The 15,786-nt window shown below is 54.8% G+C and overlaps 7 protein-coding genes across 7 annotated transcripts; 4 read left to right on the plus strand and 3 right to left on the minus strand.

Moving 5' to 3' along the window:
- Window positions 1-243: 243 nt before the first annotated feature.
- Window positions 244-1,533, minus strand: M409DRAFT_16695 (uncharacterized protein; the record flags this gene model as incomplete). The annotated part of the gene is made up of 2 exons (XM_033803729.1): window positions 244-1,275; window positions 1,474-1,533. 2 exons carry the CDS (start codon window positions 1,531-1,533, stop codon window positions 244-246), a joined length of 1,092 nt encoding a protein of 363 aa, XP_033673622.1.
- Window positions 1,534-2,575: 1,042 nt separating this feature from the next.
- On the minus strand, window positions 2,576-3,880 carry M409DRAFT_16697 (uncharacterized protein; the record flags this gene model as incomplete). The annotated part of the gene is made up of 1 exon (XM_033803730.1): window positions 2,576-3,880. The coding sequence occupies one exon, from the start codon at window positions 3,878-3,880 to the stop codon at window positions 2,576-2,578; it is 1,305 nt and encodes a 434-aa protein (XP_033673623.1).
- A 956-nt stretch (window positions 3,881-4,836) lies between these two features.
- M409DRAFT_62449 (uncharacterized protein) lies at window positions 4,837-6,917 on the plus strand (the record flags this gene model as incomplete). Its single annotated transcript, XM_033815179.1, has 2 exons — window positions 4,837-6,277; window positions 6,331-6,917. 2 exons carry the CDS (start codon window positions 4,837-4,839, stop codon window positions 6,915-6,917), a joined length of 2,028 nt encoding a protein of 675 aa, XP_033673624.1.
- Window positions 6,918-7,103: 186 nt separating this feature from the next.
- Window positions 7,104-8,249, minus strand: M409DRAFT_16699 (uncharacterized protein; the record flags this gene model as incomplete). The annotated part of the gene is made up of 1 exon (XM_033803731.1): window positions 7,104-8,249. The coding sequence occupies one exon, from the start codon at window positions 8,247-8,249 to the stop codon at window positions 7,104-7,106; it is 1,146 nt and encodes a 381-aa protein (XP_033673625.1).
- A 458-nt stretch (window positions 8,250-8,707) lies between these two features.
- Window positions 8,708-10,171, plus strand: M409DRAFT_49274 (uncharacterized protein; the record flags this gene model as incomplete). The annotated part of the gene is made up of 4 exons (XM_033811195.1): window positions 8,708-8,972; window positions 9,026-9,512; window positions 9,577-9,882; window positions 10,003-10,171. 4 exons carry the CDS (start codon window positions 8,708-8,710, stop codon window positions 10,169-10,171), a joined length of 1,227 nt encoding a protein of 408 aa, XP_033673626.1.
- Window positions 10,172-10,911: 740 nt separating this feature from the next.
- On the plus strand, window positions 10,912-12,875 carry M409DRAFT_62451 (uncharacterized protein; the record flags this gene model as incomplete). The annotated part of the gene is made up of 4 exons (XM_033815180.1): window positions 10,912-11,188; window positions 11,255-11,803; window positions 11,855-11,898; window positions 11,958-12,875. The coding sequence occupies 4 exons, from the start codon at window positions 10,912-10,914 to the stop codon at window positions 12,873-12,875; spliced, it is 1,788 nt and encodes a 595-aa protein (XP_033673627.1).
- A 711-nt stretch (window positions 12,876-13,586) lies between these two features.
- On the plus strand, window positions 13,587-15,536 carry M409DRAFT_62452 (uncharacterized protein; the record flags this gene model as incomplete). The annotated part of the gene is made up of 2 exons (XM_033815181.1): window positions 13,587-14,353; window positions 14,414-15,536. The coding sequence occupies 2 exons, from the start codon at window positions 13,587-13,589 to the stop codon at window positions 15,534-15,536; spliced, it is 1,890 nt and encodes a 629-aa protein (XP_033673628.1).
- Between the last annotated feature and the right edge of the window lie 250 nt (window positions 15,537-15,786).

A 15,786-nucleotide genomic window follows, 5' to 3' on the forward strand; every position in this document is an offset into this window, starting at 1 on the left:
ACGCGAGAGATACCACAGTTGGCATTCAACATGAGGCGTTATTCTGTCTGCTCTTCGGAAGATGCGAGATTCATCGCAATAGCGAGGCTTCAATCGAACTTCTCACATCTTCCATCCTTCTTGCGCCCCGCTCGCTGGTGTCTTGTGCTCCACAACAAGCACCTCACTCACAGCCTCCTTTTCATATCAACAGCTCTCCAAAGCCATTCCTTAAATCACCACCAACCCAACCCAACCCACTCCTCAATCCTTCCCCTCAAGCAACCGATTCTCCCAACTCCCCAACCACCTCCACCCCCTACACGTCCCGCCCAACTCCCTCAACGCCTCATTCACCTTCCCGCCCTCCCCACCTTCCTCCTTCCGTCCCATGACCTCCACGAAGAAGATATACTGCCAGGCCGCTTGGCCCCCGATGTTGGGCCGCGTGTTGATGGAGGTGAGGTTGAGGTTGTGGGATTTGAAGACGGCGAGGGAGTCTGCTAAAGCGCCGGGCGAGGTGTGGGAGATTGTGAAGGAGATGAGGGTTTTGTATGCGTCATCGCCAGCACCGCCAGCATGCAGATCGTGGGAGGGTTGGAGTGACGGGGAGGGTGATTTGGCGGAGCGTAAGATGAAGAAGCGTGTCGAATTCCCTTCTCGGTCTTCGATTCCTTCTGCCAGTACCTCCAGCCCATTCATCTCCGCGGCGATCTTGGACGAAATTGCCGCCGAAGTCCCAGAGGGGTCTTGCGCGACAAGTTCAGCGGCTTTGGAAGTCGAGGAGACGTCTTGGCGTTCGGTGGATTTGAGGTACGTCGATAGGAACAGGTGGCATTGGCCCCAGGCTTGCGGGTGGGAGTAGAGTTTCTTGATGTGGGAGATGTCGTGGTCGGGCGCGGTCTTGGGTTTGGAGGGGCTCGGGGTGGATTGCGTGGGTGTTGCGGTGCCGGAGAGGTTGGGGCTATTGCTGTTGTCGTTTTCTTTGAGGCGGCGCCAGGGGAGATCGGTGCGTTTGGTTGGTGAGCTGGAACGGGCGTTGGTGTCGGTGTTGAGGTGGCCGAGGAGACAGTGTCGAACGGGGAGGTAGATCTCGCCTTCAACCAGAATTTCTGGGTACTTGCCGTTGTGGTCTGCGAAGAGGTCCAGGGTGAAGACTACAGAGCCATTGGAGGAGTTTTCGAAGGGAACCACGCCGTGGGCTGCGGTGCCGGATTGGACCGCGGCGAAGACGTCTTCGATGGAGCTTTGTGGTTGGAGATCATATTTGCTCTCTGGGAAGGAGGAGACTGTGGCCTGTTGAATATATCTGTTAGCATTCTCGTTCTGAGATGAGTCAATGGCACGAAATCCCAAAATTCAAAACTGCCCATCAACCACCACCCCAATACTAACCTGCCTCCCCATCTCCCTCGCAACATCACAACATCCTCCATCTTTCGCCCAATGTTGTAAAAACCCATTAGAGTCATAGGAAGGTCGACGAAGACTTACTTGGTGCGTGTAAGACGCCTTGGGGCCGAGGAAGGCCACTACTGGCTTGGGGTCGCCCATAATGGCGGTGGGCGCGAATCAAGAAGTCTCTTGAAATGTACCTGCCTTGCCAATTATGTAAGTCTCATGTCCTGATGCGATTGTCTTCAGAGGTGCATCGGCTGCAGGCAAACGGCGGCTTCAAGGCAAGGGTGCTGTTGGCGTGGCTGTTGCGATGCGAGAAATGCTGAAGAGACTTTGATGCAGCGAGAGCTTGTAGTGTCAGACGTGAGACATGACGTAGTACCCCTTCAATGCCAAAATGGTGTTATGGCAAGACAATACAACAGAGGTGGTTGAAAGAATTGAGAACTGGTGTTGCTGGAGTAACGACACTTTTCACAAAGTGTAGTCCGTGACTGCCGCTTTCGGAGCTTCAAACCGAACCAACGCCAAGACATGTCGAAAGACTAATCAAACTTGGAGTAGAGACAGTGTGTATTGCAGAGCGAGCTAATGTCCAATATCTGAACCATTATTTCCGACTCCAGCATACCGACCAAAGTATATCGCCTTAAGGAGTGTGTTTCTTCCTAAAAGCCACTGAACGCAAAGCAATCGAAACACCAGTTATAATAAATGCGTGCTTGTTGTGAGGGCGAGTAGCACTGTTGCTTTGCACGTGAGAGTTTGCCATTGCAATCAATACAGCTCGGCATGATCTTGTTCGACCACGCTAAGAGTCTGATCGCACGTCACTCCCTCCACTTGGACACCTCCTCAGGCTGCAATGCCTGCTTTCAGTGGCGAAGATACCTATCGTCAAATTAGCCCACGCATTTGCCTCGTTTCCTTATGAATTTCGTACCTTTGGTCGGTTGAACTCGGTCTTCGTCGCAGAGTTCTGCTTGGCGAGTACTTTCTTGGCGAACGAGACTGGCTTCTTCTCGGGCTCGTTCGACTCCTTCCCCGCTTGCATCTCATCTCCTGTCCCATTGACTGCTGGGACTGTAGCAGTTGCAGCCGCCTCGACGTGCTGCGTGGGAGGCGCCTTTACACCTTCGACAACTGGTGCTGGTCGTTCCGTGCGCGGCGCCTCGCCCTCTGCGAGGTCATCTATTTGTCAATCGTCGTAGAACTCGTCTTCGTCATCATCGATATTGAGTTGCTCAAAGTTGAGCTTGTATCGCATAATCGCTCCAATGCCACCAAATCCGCGCACGAACTGGTTGCCTTCAGAAGATCGGTCGGAAACGAACTCCAGCGTAGCACCAAAATCGCGGTACTTCTCTGCCAGCCATTCGAGGAAAGGCATTGAATCTACCACTTCCATTTCCTGGCCAGTCTCCTTGTCCATGAAGATCTCGCGGTTCTGTTCCTGCTCCTTGGTGGTGTGCAAAATGACTTCGCTGCCCTCGCTGTTCTTCAATTGCCATCGGGTCATCTCGAGATTCTCGTAGACAATCAACGTCTCGGCAGCACCAGCCTCCAAAGCCTTGAGGGTATCATCAATACCGTAGCAGACCTTTCCACTGTCCTGGCTGATGTGGTCAAAGTATTGGTTGATCAGCTTCTTCTCCTGGATGAACTTGACGTTGGAGAGCGTCTCAGAAGCCAGCTCGATGGCCTGGTTGAAGCCGTTCTCGCCTCCGTAGCTGACATCGACCACTTTGATAACCTTGGCCTGCAGACGCTGGTCGAACAGGTCGGACTGGTTGAGATCGTTCTTGAAGTCGGCGCTACCAGCCAGAATCACACCCGCCACGTTGACCTTGTCGTTGCTGATGAAGTTCTGGACAGCCATTTCGGCGACCTTGCGGACGTAGTTGTGCCGTTTCTCCTCTCGCAGACGGGCGAAACGCAGGGCAGACTGACCACCACGACCGTGCTTCTTGGGCAAGTCAACGCTGAACTTGGCCAGGACATCTCTCGTGTTGCCCGAAAGTGTACCAAATAGGGCTCCATTACCATCCATGATGATAAAACCGAACTTCTGATCCGACTCGAGAAGCTCGCTAAGCGCCTCGGTGTGGAACTTGTTGTCACACAGGTACAGTGAGGTATTGATTGGCTTGAAAGGCTCGAAATCGATGTTGATCTTCCTCTCTTTACCCTCGCTGGTGATGATTTCACCACAGTAGACGACGAGTCCGTTCGGCGGCACCTTGCTGTACAGCTTCAACCTCTGCTGGGTGGAGGTGATGGCTGAAAGGACGGACAGACGGTTGACACGGGACTTGATGTTGGAAGCAGTACCGAACTCTTCAGCCAACATCTTTGCGGCACGTGAGACCTGGTCCTTGGGAGGGATGATCAAGCTGATCATGCTGGTGCCGTTGCCGCGGGCAGCTTCGAGGCGCTTGATGAGTTTCTTGACCTTCCATATCTCGATGTTCTTCTCGGCGTCGTTGGCTTGGGGCGCCGACATGATTGCGGTTGGGGAGCGGAGAGTCGCTCACTGTGCGGACAAAGAAGTTAGTGGAGGAGTGAGGTGAGGTGCGGTGCGGCGGAAATTTTGAGCATCGGCAGGTGACTGCGGGTCGGCTGTGCTGGCAGAGGAAGGAGAGAGTGTATGACACGCACCTCGCGGGTTGGCTGGGGACAAAATGCGCCTGGCGACCAGCTCTCACTGGCGTCAAGGGGGCTGCTTTATCGGTTGGTGTTGTGGTGAGTGTCTGCGGTGACAGTTGTTGTCGGCGAAAAATACGTCACGAGTCGCCGTCGGTCCCTCCGCCCAAAAGCGGCGGCAAGGCCCGACCACCACCACGGCCAAAAACAACAAGCGGACCCCTCGACCCGCTCTCCGCGCAGAGGCAGCGAATTGAAGAGGCGGAATGGGGCGTCTTACCTGAATGCGTGACAACCGACACGCCTAACAACACCCTCACTTCACGTCGTGTCTCGGTGTAGCAGCAGCTATACTGGAACTTCGTTGTTCTACAGTCCACGCGTGAAATAGTCTCTGCCCTCAACCAACGGTCGCGGCATCGCCCAACCCAACCGCCCGCTTGTCCGCGGCATAAATCAATCTTCTTCAATTGGGGAGGCGTCTCATCAATCAATCAGCTGGCCACTCCGATAAGACCTGCCTCAGCCCTCCCTGTCGATAATTTTCATGAAGCTGGGATCCACCTGCTTTGCCTTTATCGAAGCACTGTGCCCGCTATCAGTCGGTGTGTTGCATCTTCCTCCGCCTTTTCCTTCAAACATTCTTCTTCCACATATCTACGGTGTATGGAAAGGCCGGTCTCGAGCCGGGAGCTTCAACAGCTCTCCTACTAGTGTGGATATACATCGGCTGACCATCGAGCCACCCCAACCCCACACATCATCACGACACGAGAACGTATCACTAGAGAGAGCTGGAAATAGGGATCGAATACCATGCCTTCAGCAAGAGGGCAGCTCCCCTCCAGTTGGGGCGCCTACGAGCGTGATCGCGCAGATTCCACCAACTCGAGCGTGCAGTTCAATGCGGAAAGCGAGCAACACCAGCGGCCGGTCGAGGAACATCTGAACCCGTACGCATACCAAGGAGGGGATAGCAAACCCCCGCGAAGGAGATCGTCAATGTCCCAGGCTTTCAATTCGATAAGGAACGCGGGTGGTGTGAACAGCTTGGACAACTTTGCTCGCTCATGGCAGCGTGCAGTGGGGTTTCACGAGGTCACGCCGGTACGGCCGAGCTTTCGATATGCCGATGATGATGGTGAGGATGATCAAGAGGCAGATGGGGACGAAGAGTCTGGCACACCAAAAGCACACAGATCACTGCTCAGACAGCAGCTGGAAGCGCAGGACAGAACTGTGTCAGACGATGCCATTGAGGATGCCGATACCGATACGACGGTGACGAGACTGTCTCGACAAGGGACGAAAGACAAGGATCAGCAGATGTCAGAGTCGTTGCGGGAACAGGAGCCGTTACTGAGCAGGACCACATCGCTGCAACAACATGCAGACGATAACATCTTCCTCGTGGAGCCTTCGCTGGCATCGCCTTTTGGAGGAAGCTATGGCAGTACGTGGGGATCGCTGTCTTCGAGAGTAAATGAGTCGTCAATGCGACATGCTGGACGACTTTTCCGCCAACAACAGCAAAAAGGCACCACGGCGCCTGATAAGGAACGGGAGCCATTGATTGTCAAGCGTGTCGAGGAAGATGATGGAAAGGTGGTGAATGTGGTCATTGGCCAATCCACGCTACCGCAGACTATTTTCAACAGCGTCAATGTCCTGATCGGTGTCGGCCTGCTGGCACTCCCACTGGCCATGAGGTATGCTGGATGGATACCGGGACTGATATTCTTCTTCTTTGCTGGTGTTTCCACCCGCTACACAGCCAAGCTTCTCGCGAAATGCTTAGACGTCGATTCAAGCCTCATCACCTTCGCTGACCTGGCCTACGTCTCCTTTGGACCATGGGCCCGTATCGGCACATCCATTCTCTTTAGCTTGGAACTACTAGCCGCCTGCGTCGCGCTGGTGGTCCTCTTCGCCGACTCCCTCGACGCTTTAGTCCCCTGGGGCATCATCGAATGGAAGGTCGTATGCGGCATCATCCTCATCCCTCTTAGCTTCGTGCCTCTTCGATACCTCTCCTTCACCAGCGTCCTCGGCATCCTCAGCTGCTTCGGAATCACCCTCGCCGTCCTCGTTGACGGTCTCGTCAAACCACATACCCCAGGCTCTCTCCGCGAACCTGCCAAGACCTACCTCTTTCCGTCGAACTGGCTCACCCTCCCCATATCCTTTGGTATCCTCATGTCACCCTGGGGCGGCCACTCCGTCTTCCCCAACATCTACCGCGACATGCGTCATCCCTGTACGTATCCCCAAAACATACTCCAACTCCCCACATCCTAACCATCTTTCCAGACAAATACCGCAAAGGCGTCGACATAACTTACGCCTTCACCTTCTCCCTCGACCTCCTCATGGCGGTAATCGGCCTCCTCATGTTCGGCGACGGCGTCGCCGACGAAGTCACCCGCAACATCCTCTCCGAAGAAGGCTACCCGGCCGCCATCTCCCTCTTCATCGTCATCTGCGTCGCCATCATCCCCCTAACAAAAATCCCCCTCAACGCCCGCCCGATCGTCTCGACCCTCGAACTCTTCCTCGGCCTCGACGCCCGCGCCCTCGGCGCCGCCCCCGCCACGACCGGCCTCTCGGGCCTCTCGCGCGGCATCCTCAAAATCACCGTCCGCGTCCTCTGCGTCGTCGTCTTCGTCCTCCTGGCGATTCTCATCCCGCAGTTCGATACGATCATGAGCTTGCTGGGCGCCGTGGCGTGTTTTACCATTTGTTTGATTTTGCCGTGTGCGTTTCATTTGAAGCTGTTCGGCAAGGAACTCAGTGCGTGGCAGAAGGGTGTGGATTGGGGGTTGATTGTTGTTTCGAGTGTCCTCGCGGTTGTGAGTACGGCGTTTAATTTTGTGCCTAAGGAGATGTTGGGGGCTTGATTTGATTTATGATGAGGAGGTGGATGGGGTGGTGTGTATGTTGAGTCTGTTTCAGGCGAGGCGTTGTGGGATGGGTGCTTAATGTATACGAATGCATGGGTGGTTCAGCAAGCGTTTCGAAGTCGTTACATCTGTACATTTTGCCATATCCCAAGACCTACCTACCTACACACATCTTGATATCTTTCACTGCCCCAAATTCGCCTTATCAATACTCCCCTGCTCCGTCCCCACACTCCCCTTCACCGCAATGCCCCCCTCTGGAGTCTCCGCCCACACCTCCCACTTATTCTCCCCCGTCTTCGTCCCACAGAACTTGACCGGCTCATTGCAATACAACGGCGCGACATTCCTATACTCCACACTCTTGACGACTTCATTCCCCTGCTTCGCCAACTGCTGCTGCAACAACGTCACGAGGAACGTAAACGACATGGGTCCGTGGAAGAGCAGATCCCTATGGCCTTCGATCTCGCGGCAGTACTGCGGGTCGAGGTGGATGGCATGCGCGTTGAAAGTGAGGGCGCTGAAGCGGAAGAGGAGTTTCGGGTCCGGGAGAATGGTATGTGTGTAATCGGGCGTATGTTGGGGTTTCAAGATCTTCCCGCCCGTCTTGGCCGCGTCGGCTTTGGCTTGCTCGGGGGTGCGGGCGCGCATGAAGACGATGTTGCGCGTCTCGAGTATGCTGCAGTCGCCGAAGTCGGTGTCGCTGTCCCTCCACAGGCGCTGGCGCACGCGGTGGTCGAGGTCCTTCTTGGCGGCTGGGTCGTTGGTTGCGGTCGCGAGGCGTTCTACTTCGTCCTCCGTGGCTTTTGCGAGACGACGCTCGATGGCTACAAAGATCTTCTCGTCGCCTTCTTTGCCTTTGAGGGTTACGTTGCGGATGAACTCGGCGCAGACGCCGCGTGAGGCGTCGAGGAGGAAGGGGTTCGCTTGGTTGTAGAGGACGTTGCCGCCGGCCCACATGCGGCGGACGAAGGGCTCCCCGGGGGATTGGTCCGGGTTGGTGCCGTCGGCGAGCATGTCGCTGGCGCGTTTGGAGGGTTCGAAGTAGAGGAGGTGGTGGGGGATGGGGAGTTCTTTGGCGGGGCGGGTGGGAGGGAGGACGGGAGGGGGGTTCGTCGAGGGGAGGAAGTCGGCGAGGGTCATGTCGAGGCGGTAGCTGGTCTGCGGGCTGAGGTCCTCGAAGGTGGGCTGGATGTTTCGCCTGGGGAGTTCTTCCTGCAAATGGGCGAAGGAGGAGTTCCATCTTGCTGCTTGGTGGGAGGGATGTGTTTGTCGGACGCTGCATCTCAGCAATTGGGCTCGGAGGGTTCGTGTTGCGGTCGCCATGGCTGGAGGCACGGCTGCTCGTGTGGTCTGCGGGAGGAGAGTGTGTGGGAGTTGGATGTAGACATGTTTGGGACTGAGTGCGGTGCGCGGAGCAAGCTACACCTCGGGAGCTTCCAAATGTGAAGTGGACGTCAGACGAGCTCAGGGCCTCGAAATGTTTTATTCCCGTCCTATTCCCCAGCGAGATCGGTCAACGTCCGTTCCAACAACAGGAGTCGAAATGGTCAACGAGTTGTTCATTCTACGGCCAAGCAGAACAGCCTTCGTACAAAAATACCAAAAAGAGCCTCAGACGTCGAATATCCCCAAAGAAGTCAACGCTTTGGCAAGCAAGTCGAAGCTCCACCCGGTCACGCGAGATGCAACATCGATGGCGTACCGCAGCATGTATATCAGGAAGACAATCATCAGCATCAACATGTCCATCAACATTGGCCCGTTAACCCACCATCATAACAATGGCAACAGCTCAGGTCGTCCGTTCAGGCCCCATCGGTCAGCCTGATATCGACTACGCCCCCAATCTCGATAAATACCTGGCGAGAGTGAACCGCCGCAAGGAAACCGAGAAGCTCGAGAATGAACTTCCCACTGGATTCCCGAAGCAATTGGAGTCTGATCTTGTTTGGGATGGGAAGGATATTGCGGAGAAGTATGAGTTTACGTATGAGTTGAATGAAAACGAGTTGGAGGAGATCGAGGCTGCGTTGAAGTATTTTAAATGTTCGCCACTCATGAGTGCTTCCTTTTTGATATTCGAGACTGATCGTGGACAGCTCTGGACAAACCACTTGGCTTCGTCGACCAGGAAACGTTTCCCTTGCCAAAGCTCCACGCCGCCTTGAGACAGATCTCCCACGACGTGCACCACGGTCGAGGCTTCAAAGTACTCAGAGGCCTGCCATTCGACAAGCACAACCGCGAGGAGAACGTCATCATATACGCCGGCGTAGCATCCCACGTAGCCTCAATCCGAGGCCGACAAGACCACCAGATCAATGGCAAGCCCGCAGATGTCGTCCTCAACCACATCAAGGATATGAGCGCCATCGTAGATGCCAGCAAGATCGGCGCTCCGGCTTATACGACTGACAAGCAGGTCTTCCACACCGATGCTGGAGATGTCATTGCTTTGGCGTGTTTGGAGAGTGCTGCGGAAGGGGGCGAGAGCAAGCTTTCTAGTTCATGGACGGTGTATAACGAACTCGCGAGGACGAGACCAGATCTCATCCGAACTCTTGCAGAGCCTTGGGCGGCCGAGAAGTAAGCAGCCATCCACCAAATCAAACCAAACCCACAGAGCATTCGGATTGATATGATGAAACAGCTTCAGCGGCCAAGGCTCCCAATTCTCCCTCCGCCCCCTCCTACACTACACCCCAGCAACGACCACCTCCCCCGAGCGCATGATAATCCAATATGCCCGCCGAACATTCACAGGCTACTGGGGTCTCCCCAGATCCTCCAACATCCCACCCATCAGCGAAGCCCAAGCCGAAGCTTTGGATGCTCTACACTTCCTCGCGGAGAAGCACGCCTTGTCTCTGGACTTCAGAAAGGGAGACGTGCAATTCGCGAATAATCTGAGCATTTTCCATGCGCGGGATGGGTTCAAGGATACGCCGGAGCAGCAGTAAGTCCCTTTGTCGTTCTTTCTTCGTTGGGTACTTTGTTGGGGAGAAGAGGCTTGAGCACATCATTCCACCAGTGTATAGAAACATCAACAGCTAAAATCTGACATGCAAAAAAACAGACGCCACCTCATCCGCCTCTGGCTTCGAGATCCCGAAAACGCGTGGAAGACGCCCGAGGCGCTGAAGGGGCGATGGGAGCACGTCTACGAGGGCGTCACGCCGGAGAATTCTGTGTTTCCCCTCGAACCTAGGATTCGATCCTCGAGCGCTGGGAAGCCGGCAGAGTAGGTACATAGCCGCGTCGTTCGTGTGTATGTAGTGCAAACCGAGACCGATACGAACTGATGATCGACTGGGCTGTACCCGCAACTGATAAGGTCGTGCAACGAGACTGTCCTACAACATCAGCAGCGGGAAGTAGAAGCTTCGTTCTGATGAGGTTCACTCAACAATTCGCTCACCTTTGCCATTATTCGCTCCGTAATGCGTTCGTCTTCAGTGGTGGAGTCAGTAAATCATGCCATGCAAGCCAATATGCCCACATGGGCCTTACGTCTTGCTCCTCCCGAATCGCGCAAGCGGTCTCGAAGCAGCAGAAGCTCGTCAAAAAGCGATTCACGGCGACAGCGGTAACACACGGCATTGGCAGAGCCCCCATCGTTCGAAGAAAGCAGAGATCCACCGTCTTGGGTTACAGCCGCGTGCTTGTTGCGTGGTGCTCGGCGTGGGTGGGTTGTATGCATGGCGTGCGATGGTGAAATCTGCGCCTAAACTTCCCAAGGGCTTTGCGGTGATCGACCTCTCTCTCAACGCGAATGTGCGTGGGTGGAGCGGAGCCCATCGCGATTTTCTTCTCAATTGCATGCGAGCGAGGTGCATAGGTGGGTGGGAGAGAAAGAAAGAGGGTTTATATAGTTAGTGGTGGTAGCCCTCGTGCTACTGCAGCGTTTCGCTTTCGCACCATCTCTCGTGCGCGACCGCTATTCTTCTTAGTCGATACCTTGTTGGCTATTGGATAGGAGGCAAACATGTCGGCCTTATTCAGGAACAGGTTCAAACCTGACTCGTCGGGGGATCGCAACGTCTCGACGACTCAATCCGTCACGGCCAGCGGCGACATCCAGGTCTCGGACGGTGATCTGAAGTATGTCGGTCAACAGGGGGGAAACAATGCGCCTGTCGGGTACCAGGAGGCCAGCGGTGCGCCGGTCGAGGTGCAGAGTCCGTTGGGGTATGCAGTTGGACCGGTGACGATTTTGTTCTTGAATTTGAGCAAGATGGTCGGGACGGGAATCTTTTCGACTCGTGAGTACCATTGAAGACCTTGCCATTCGTGGGAGAGTATCCAGAAACGCTGACATGCGAGGCTAGCCGCTTCGATCCTCAAAGGCACAGGCTCCGTCGGTCTGAGTCTGATCTTCTGGTTCCTCGGATTCTTGACGTCCCTGTCCTCCCTCTCCGTCTACCTCGAGTATGCTGCCTCCTTCCCCTCGCGCTCCGGGAGTGAAGTCGCCTACCTCGAGCAAGCATACCCCCGGCCAAAGTACTTCTTTCCGACAACCTTCGCTATCCAGACTGTTATCCTATCCTTCAGCAGCGGCAATGCAGTCGTCATGGCGAACTACCTCTTCGCGATTGGGGATTACGAAGCGTCGAATTGGGAGACGAAAGGACTGGCCATCGGATGCTATACGCTTGCGGTGTTATTCGTGATCTTCCATACGCGGGCTTCATACTTCATCAGTAACGCTATTGGCGCCATCAAGCTGATCACGTTGGTCTTTATTGCCATCACCGGGTTGGTCGTTCTGGGAGGCCATACATCGGTGAAGGATCCTGACGCCAACTTTCGCAATGCCTTTGATGGCGAGGCCAGTCCTTATGGTGTGACGAATGCCATGTACAAGATCATCTTTGCTTGTAAGTGCTTCGTTTCTTCATAGCGTTTTTGGATACTGACAGTTGTCCTAGACGCCGGGTATGAGAATGCGTTCAATGTCGTTAATGAAGTCAAGGTAAGTCCCAATAGACTCACCTTCCAGAATCCGTTTCCCTTCTGACACAGCAATTCTAGAATCCTGTCAAAACTCTCCGCAACAACACCTTCGCGGCGCTTACCGTGGTTGCCATCCTCTACATGCTCGCGAATATAGCGTTCTTCTCAGCTATCCCTAAAGACGAAATCATCTCAGCCAAGACCATCGCCGCCGGGCTCCTCTTCACCAAGGTCTTCGGCAACCACGGCGCTGTTCGCGGACTCAACTTCCTCATCGCTCTCTCGTCATTCGGAAACCTGATCGCAGTCCTGCTCGGCCAGTCTCGTGTCATCCGCGAGTGCGGACGACAAGGCGTTCTTCCATGGACGAAGTTCTGGGTATCCACAAAGCCATTCGGAACCCCGGCAGGACCTTTCCTGGTCAAATGGGGTTTGACGATCATCATGATCTTAGGACCTCCTGCTGGTGACGCGTTCAACTTCATCACGGACCTGCAGATTTACCCATCCTCGGTCTTCAACCTGATCATGGGTATCGGAATCTACGTCCTGCGATACAACCGCCATCGTCTGGGACTCTCCAAGCCGACTTTCCAGGCGTGGAACGTCGTGCTAGTCTTCAACATCATCGTCCAGCTGTACCTGATCATCATGCCGTGGTACCCACCCACCGGCGGTGCAAACGGCGGCGATGTCTCGTTCTGGTATGGAACGTATATCGTGGTGGGCATTGCAATCCTGGTCCTCTGCGCCCTGTACTACCTCACCTGGATTGTGTGGCTGCCCAAGATCAAGGGCTACAAGATGCGACAGGAGCTGTTGCAACTCGGGGATGGAGCACAGTCGCATGTCTTGGTCAAGGTGCCTCTCGATCAGCTATCCGAGTTCGATGCGACGCATGATGCCAATGGGGCGAGGATTGATCAGACTCCGAGTGAGACGGATGAGAAGATTGGCGTTGAGGTTGCGATTAAGGGCGATGAGAGAGGCGTTTGATTCTGCTTTTAGTACGCGAATGAGCCCATGGAGAAATGTAGATACGCAGGCGCTGTCCATATTGAGGTTATAGTCCGATCGATATGCAGCCAATGTTTTTCGAGTTGAGCCGTCCCGTTTGTACGACTTGTACGTAAGACGAGCATTGTCTTCAGTCGACGCTGTTACATTGCTGTGTACGTGAATTGTGAGACACGATGTCTCCAAATCGTGTTCTTCGTGCTCCTCTCATAGCGTGATATGGCGGTTGATGGTGCGATCCGGAGTGTCTTGACGTGAAGTCTGCGGTGAGATTTTGGCTTCTCGCGGAGCTGTCTCCGGGTCAGCTCTGAGGCAACGTGCACCTCCACCAACACCCCGATGCTCAAAGAAAGATGCAAACCAGATATAAGACGGCACCCTGACTTCGAACTCCTGTCGCCAACTCCGAGAGACGGCATTCCAGGCTGCAATCGATGATACGGTCAAGATGGAGCTGCACGCCCTTCGGCCAAGTACGCAACACGCGATTGGCCCCTTGTTGACATCCACGGATGGCGGGATTCCATCCTTGCGCCGTGTCTTGCCAGATTTGTAAGGTGGGTGCTGCGATAACGATTGCAGTCGCGGGGAAGACCAGGCCCTCTACACTCGACCTTCGCCTCTTCTTTGTTTCCTATCACTCTAGACACTACCAAATAGACCACCATGGCGACCACGGCGAGCTCCAGGATGACGGACGACAACGATGCCCGACCTCTCCCCAAGGATCTCTCGCATCACTTGAGCAGAGCCACGAAAATGCGCGAACAGAGCACCATGAAGGCATTCTACAAGTACTTCCAGATCCCAGGCATTGGTCAGTTCGCTGGTGGTCTGCCCAACAACTCCTACTTTCCCTTCGACACACTTGAAGCCAAGGTCGCCCGTCCAGATCGATGGCAGCCTACACCTGCGAAACCTATTGATCCCCCACCCGCCGATGAAGCCCTGGCAGCTTTGTCGTTGAACGATAAGAAGGACGCGAAGCCGCTGAGCGATGCCATTGTCGTCCCTCACACTTCTCAACAGAATAGCCCACTGAAGAAGATCGATTTGGATACTGCTCTTCAGTATGGCCAAGCGCAGGGCTACCCGCCTTTATATTACTTCATCCGCCAGTTTACACAGGAGCATATGCACCCGAATTGTCCTTACAAGGGTGGTCCTGAGGTGATACTCACCTGCGGCAACACAGATGGCTTCTCCAAGGCCTTGATGGCGTTGACGAACGAATGGAGTGAAGAGAAGGACTGGATAAGAGACAAGGAACACCTGTTGGTTGAAGAGTTTGCGTACATGAATGCGATCCAAGGTGCGAGGCCGAGAGGTCTGGGTATTGTCCCCGTCAAGATCGATGACGAGGGTATGGTTGCCGATGGCCCAGGTTCGTTGAGGGATGTTTTGGAGAACTGGGATTACAAGAGGGGCAAGAGGCCGCATTTGCTTTATACGGTGACGTGAGTATCCTTCGTGGTACACGGGGTTCGGTTGTGGCGTGACACTGACTTGACAATTAGCATGGGCCACAACCCAACGTCTGGCGTGCTGTCGTTGCAGCGACGACGGGATCTCTATGAAGTCGCATGTGAATATGATGTTATCATTGTTGAGGATGATCCGTACTGGTACTTGCAATTCCCATCGTCTACCGCGGTCAACACCACGACGACCGCGGATCCGGCCAATACATCGTTCAACCCAGATGTGGCAATGTTCGCCAATGGTGAGCCTCGACCTGAAGGTTGGAAGTCCAGCGGCTACAAGTTCCTCGACAGCTTGGTTCCCAGCTCCGTCAACATCGACCGAGAGGGTCGTATCATCCGTCTCGATACCTTCTCCAAGACCGTCGCTCCAGGCTGCAGACTCGGCTGGATCACCGCCCAACCAGGCCTTATCGAACGCATCCTCCGCATCACCGAGACGTCCACCCAGCAACCCTCTGGCTTCGTACAAGCTATGATTGCCGAACTCATTCTTGGACCCGACCACTCCGGCCTCGACAAGAAGACCAAAGACGGTAAGGGCCCACTTCCAGGCGCACAAGGCTGGAAAGCAGACGGCTGGGTCCGCTGGGTCGAAGGTCTCCGTGGGAACTACGAGCGCCGCATGAACCACATGTGCCGCATTCTCGACGCTGGAAAGTACCTCGTCAAGTCTGGCCGGCGTAACAGTCTCGCCGAGGGCTCAGAGGAAGAAGAATGGTCCGTCGTCGAGAGGACTCAAGTGCTGTCATTCGACTGGCCCGTCGGCGGCATGTTCCTCTGGCTGCACATCCTCTTCGAGAACCACCCGCTCTTCTCCGCCTACAAAAAGACTGCCTGGCGCCTCAGCAAAGCCCTCTGGATCTTCTGGACGACCGAACCCTACCGCGTGCTCGTCGCTCCGGGCGAGATGTTCAGCCCCACGGTCGAGATCCGAGATGCGCAGGGGTGGAAGTTTTTCAGATTGTGTTTCGCGGCCATCGATGAGGAACAACTAGGTCCTGTGGCGAAGCGGTTGGCCGAGGGCGTGGCGGCTTTCTGGAGGATCAAGGAGAAGAAGGTTATCGAGGGGTTGCTGGAGGAGGATGATGCTGAGGAGGGGTCGTTGAGGACGAGGGAGGGTGTCGCGCAGTTGGCGAGGGTTATTGGGCCTTGTTAGATGAGAAGTGAGGGGGCAGGGATGGCGCATAGATTGGGATGGGATGGGAGAACTGAATGATTTGTCTTTTTTGATGGGAGGGATGGATGATATGAGATATACGACACTTAGAGTTTTTCGCTATAGACATTACTTTGGAGGTCTTGAAGATGACCTATGAGTGAACACAAGTATCTTGGCTGTCAACGTTCCCGGTGTAGGAATGCTGTCATCACATGGATGCGCATGACATTTCCCTGCGCTTAATGAC

Source organism: Zasmidium cellare, assembly GCF_010093935.1.
Source record: "Zasmidium cellare ATCC 36951 unplaced genomic scaffold M409scaffold_2, whole genome shotgun sequence".
Taxonomy (NCBI): Eukaryota; Fungi; Ascomycota; class Dothideomycetes; order Mycosphaerellales; family Mycosphaerellaceae; genus Zasmidium; species Zasmidium cellare.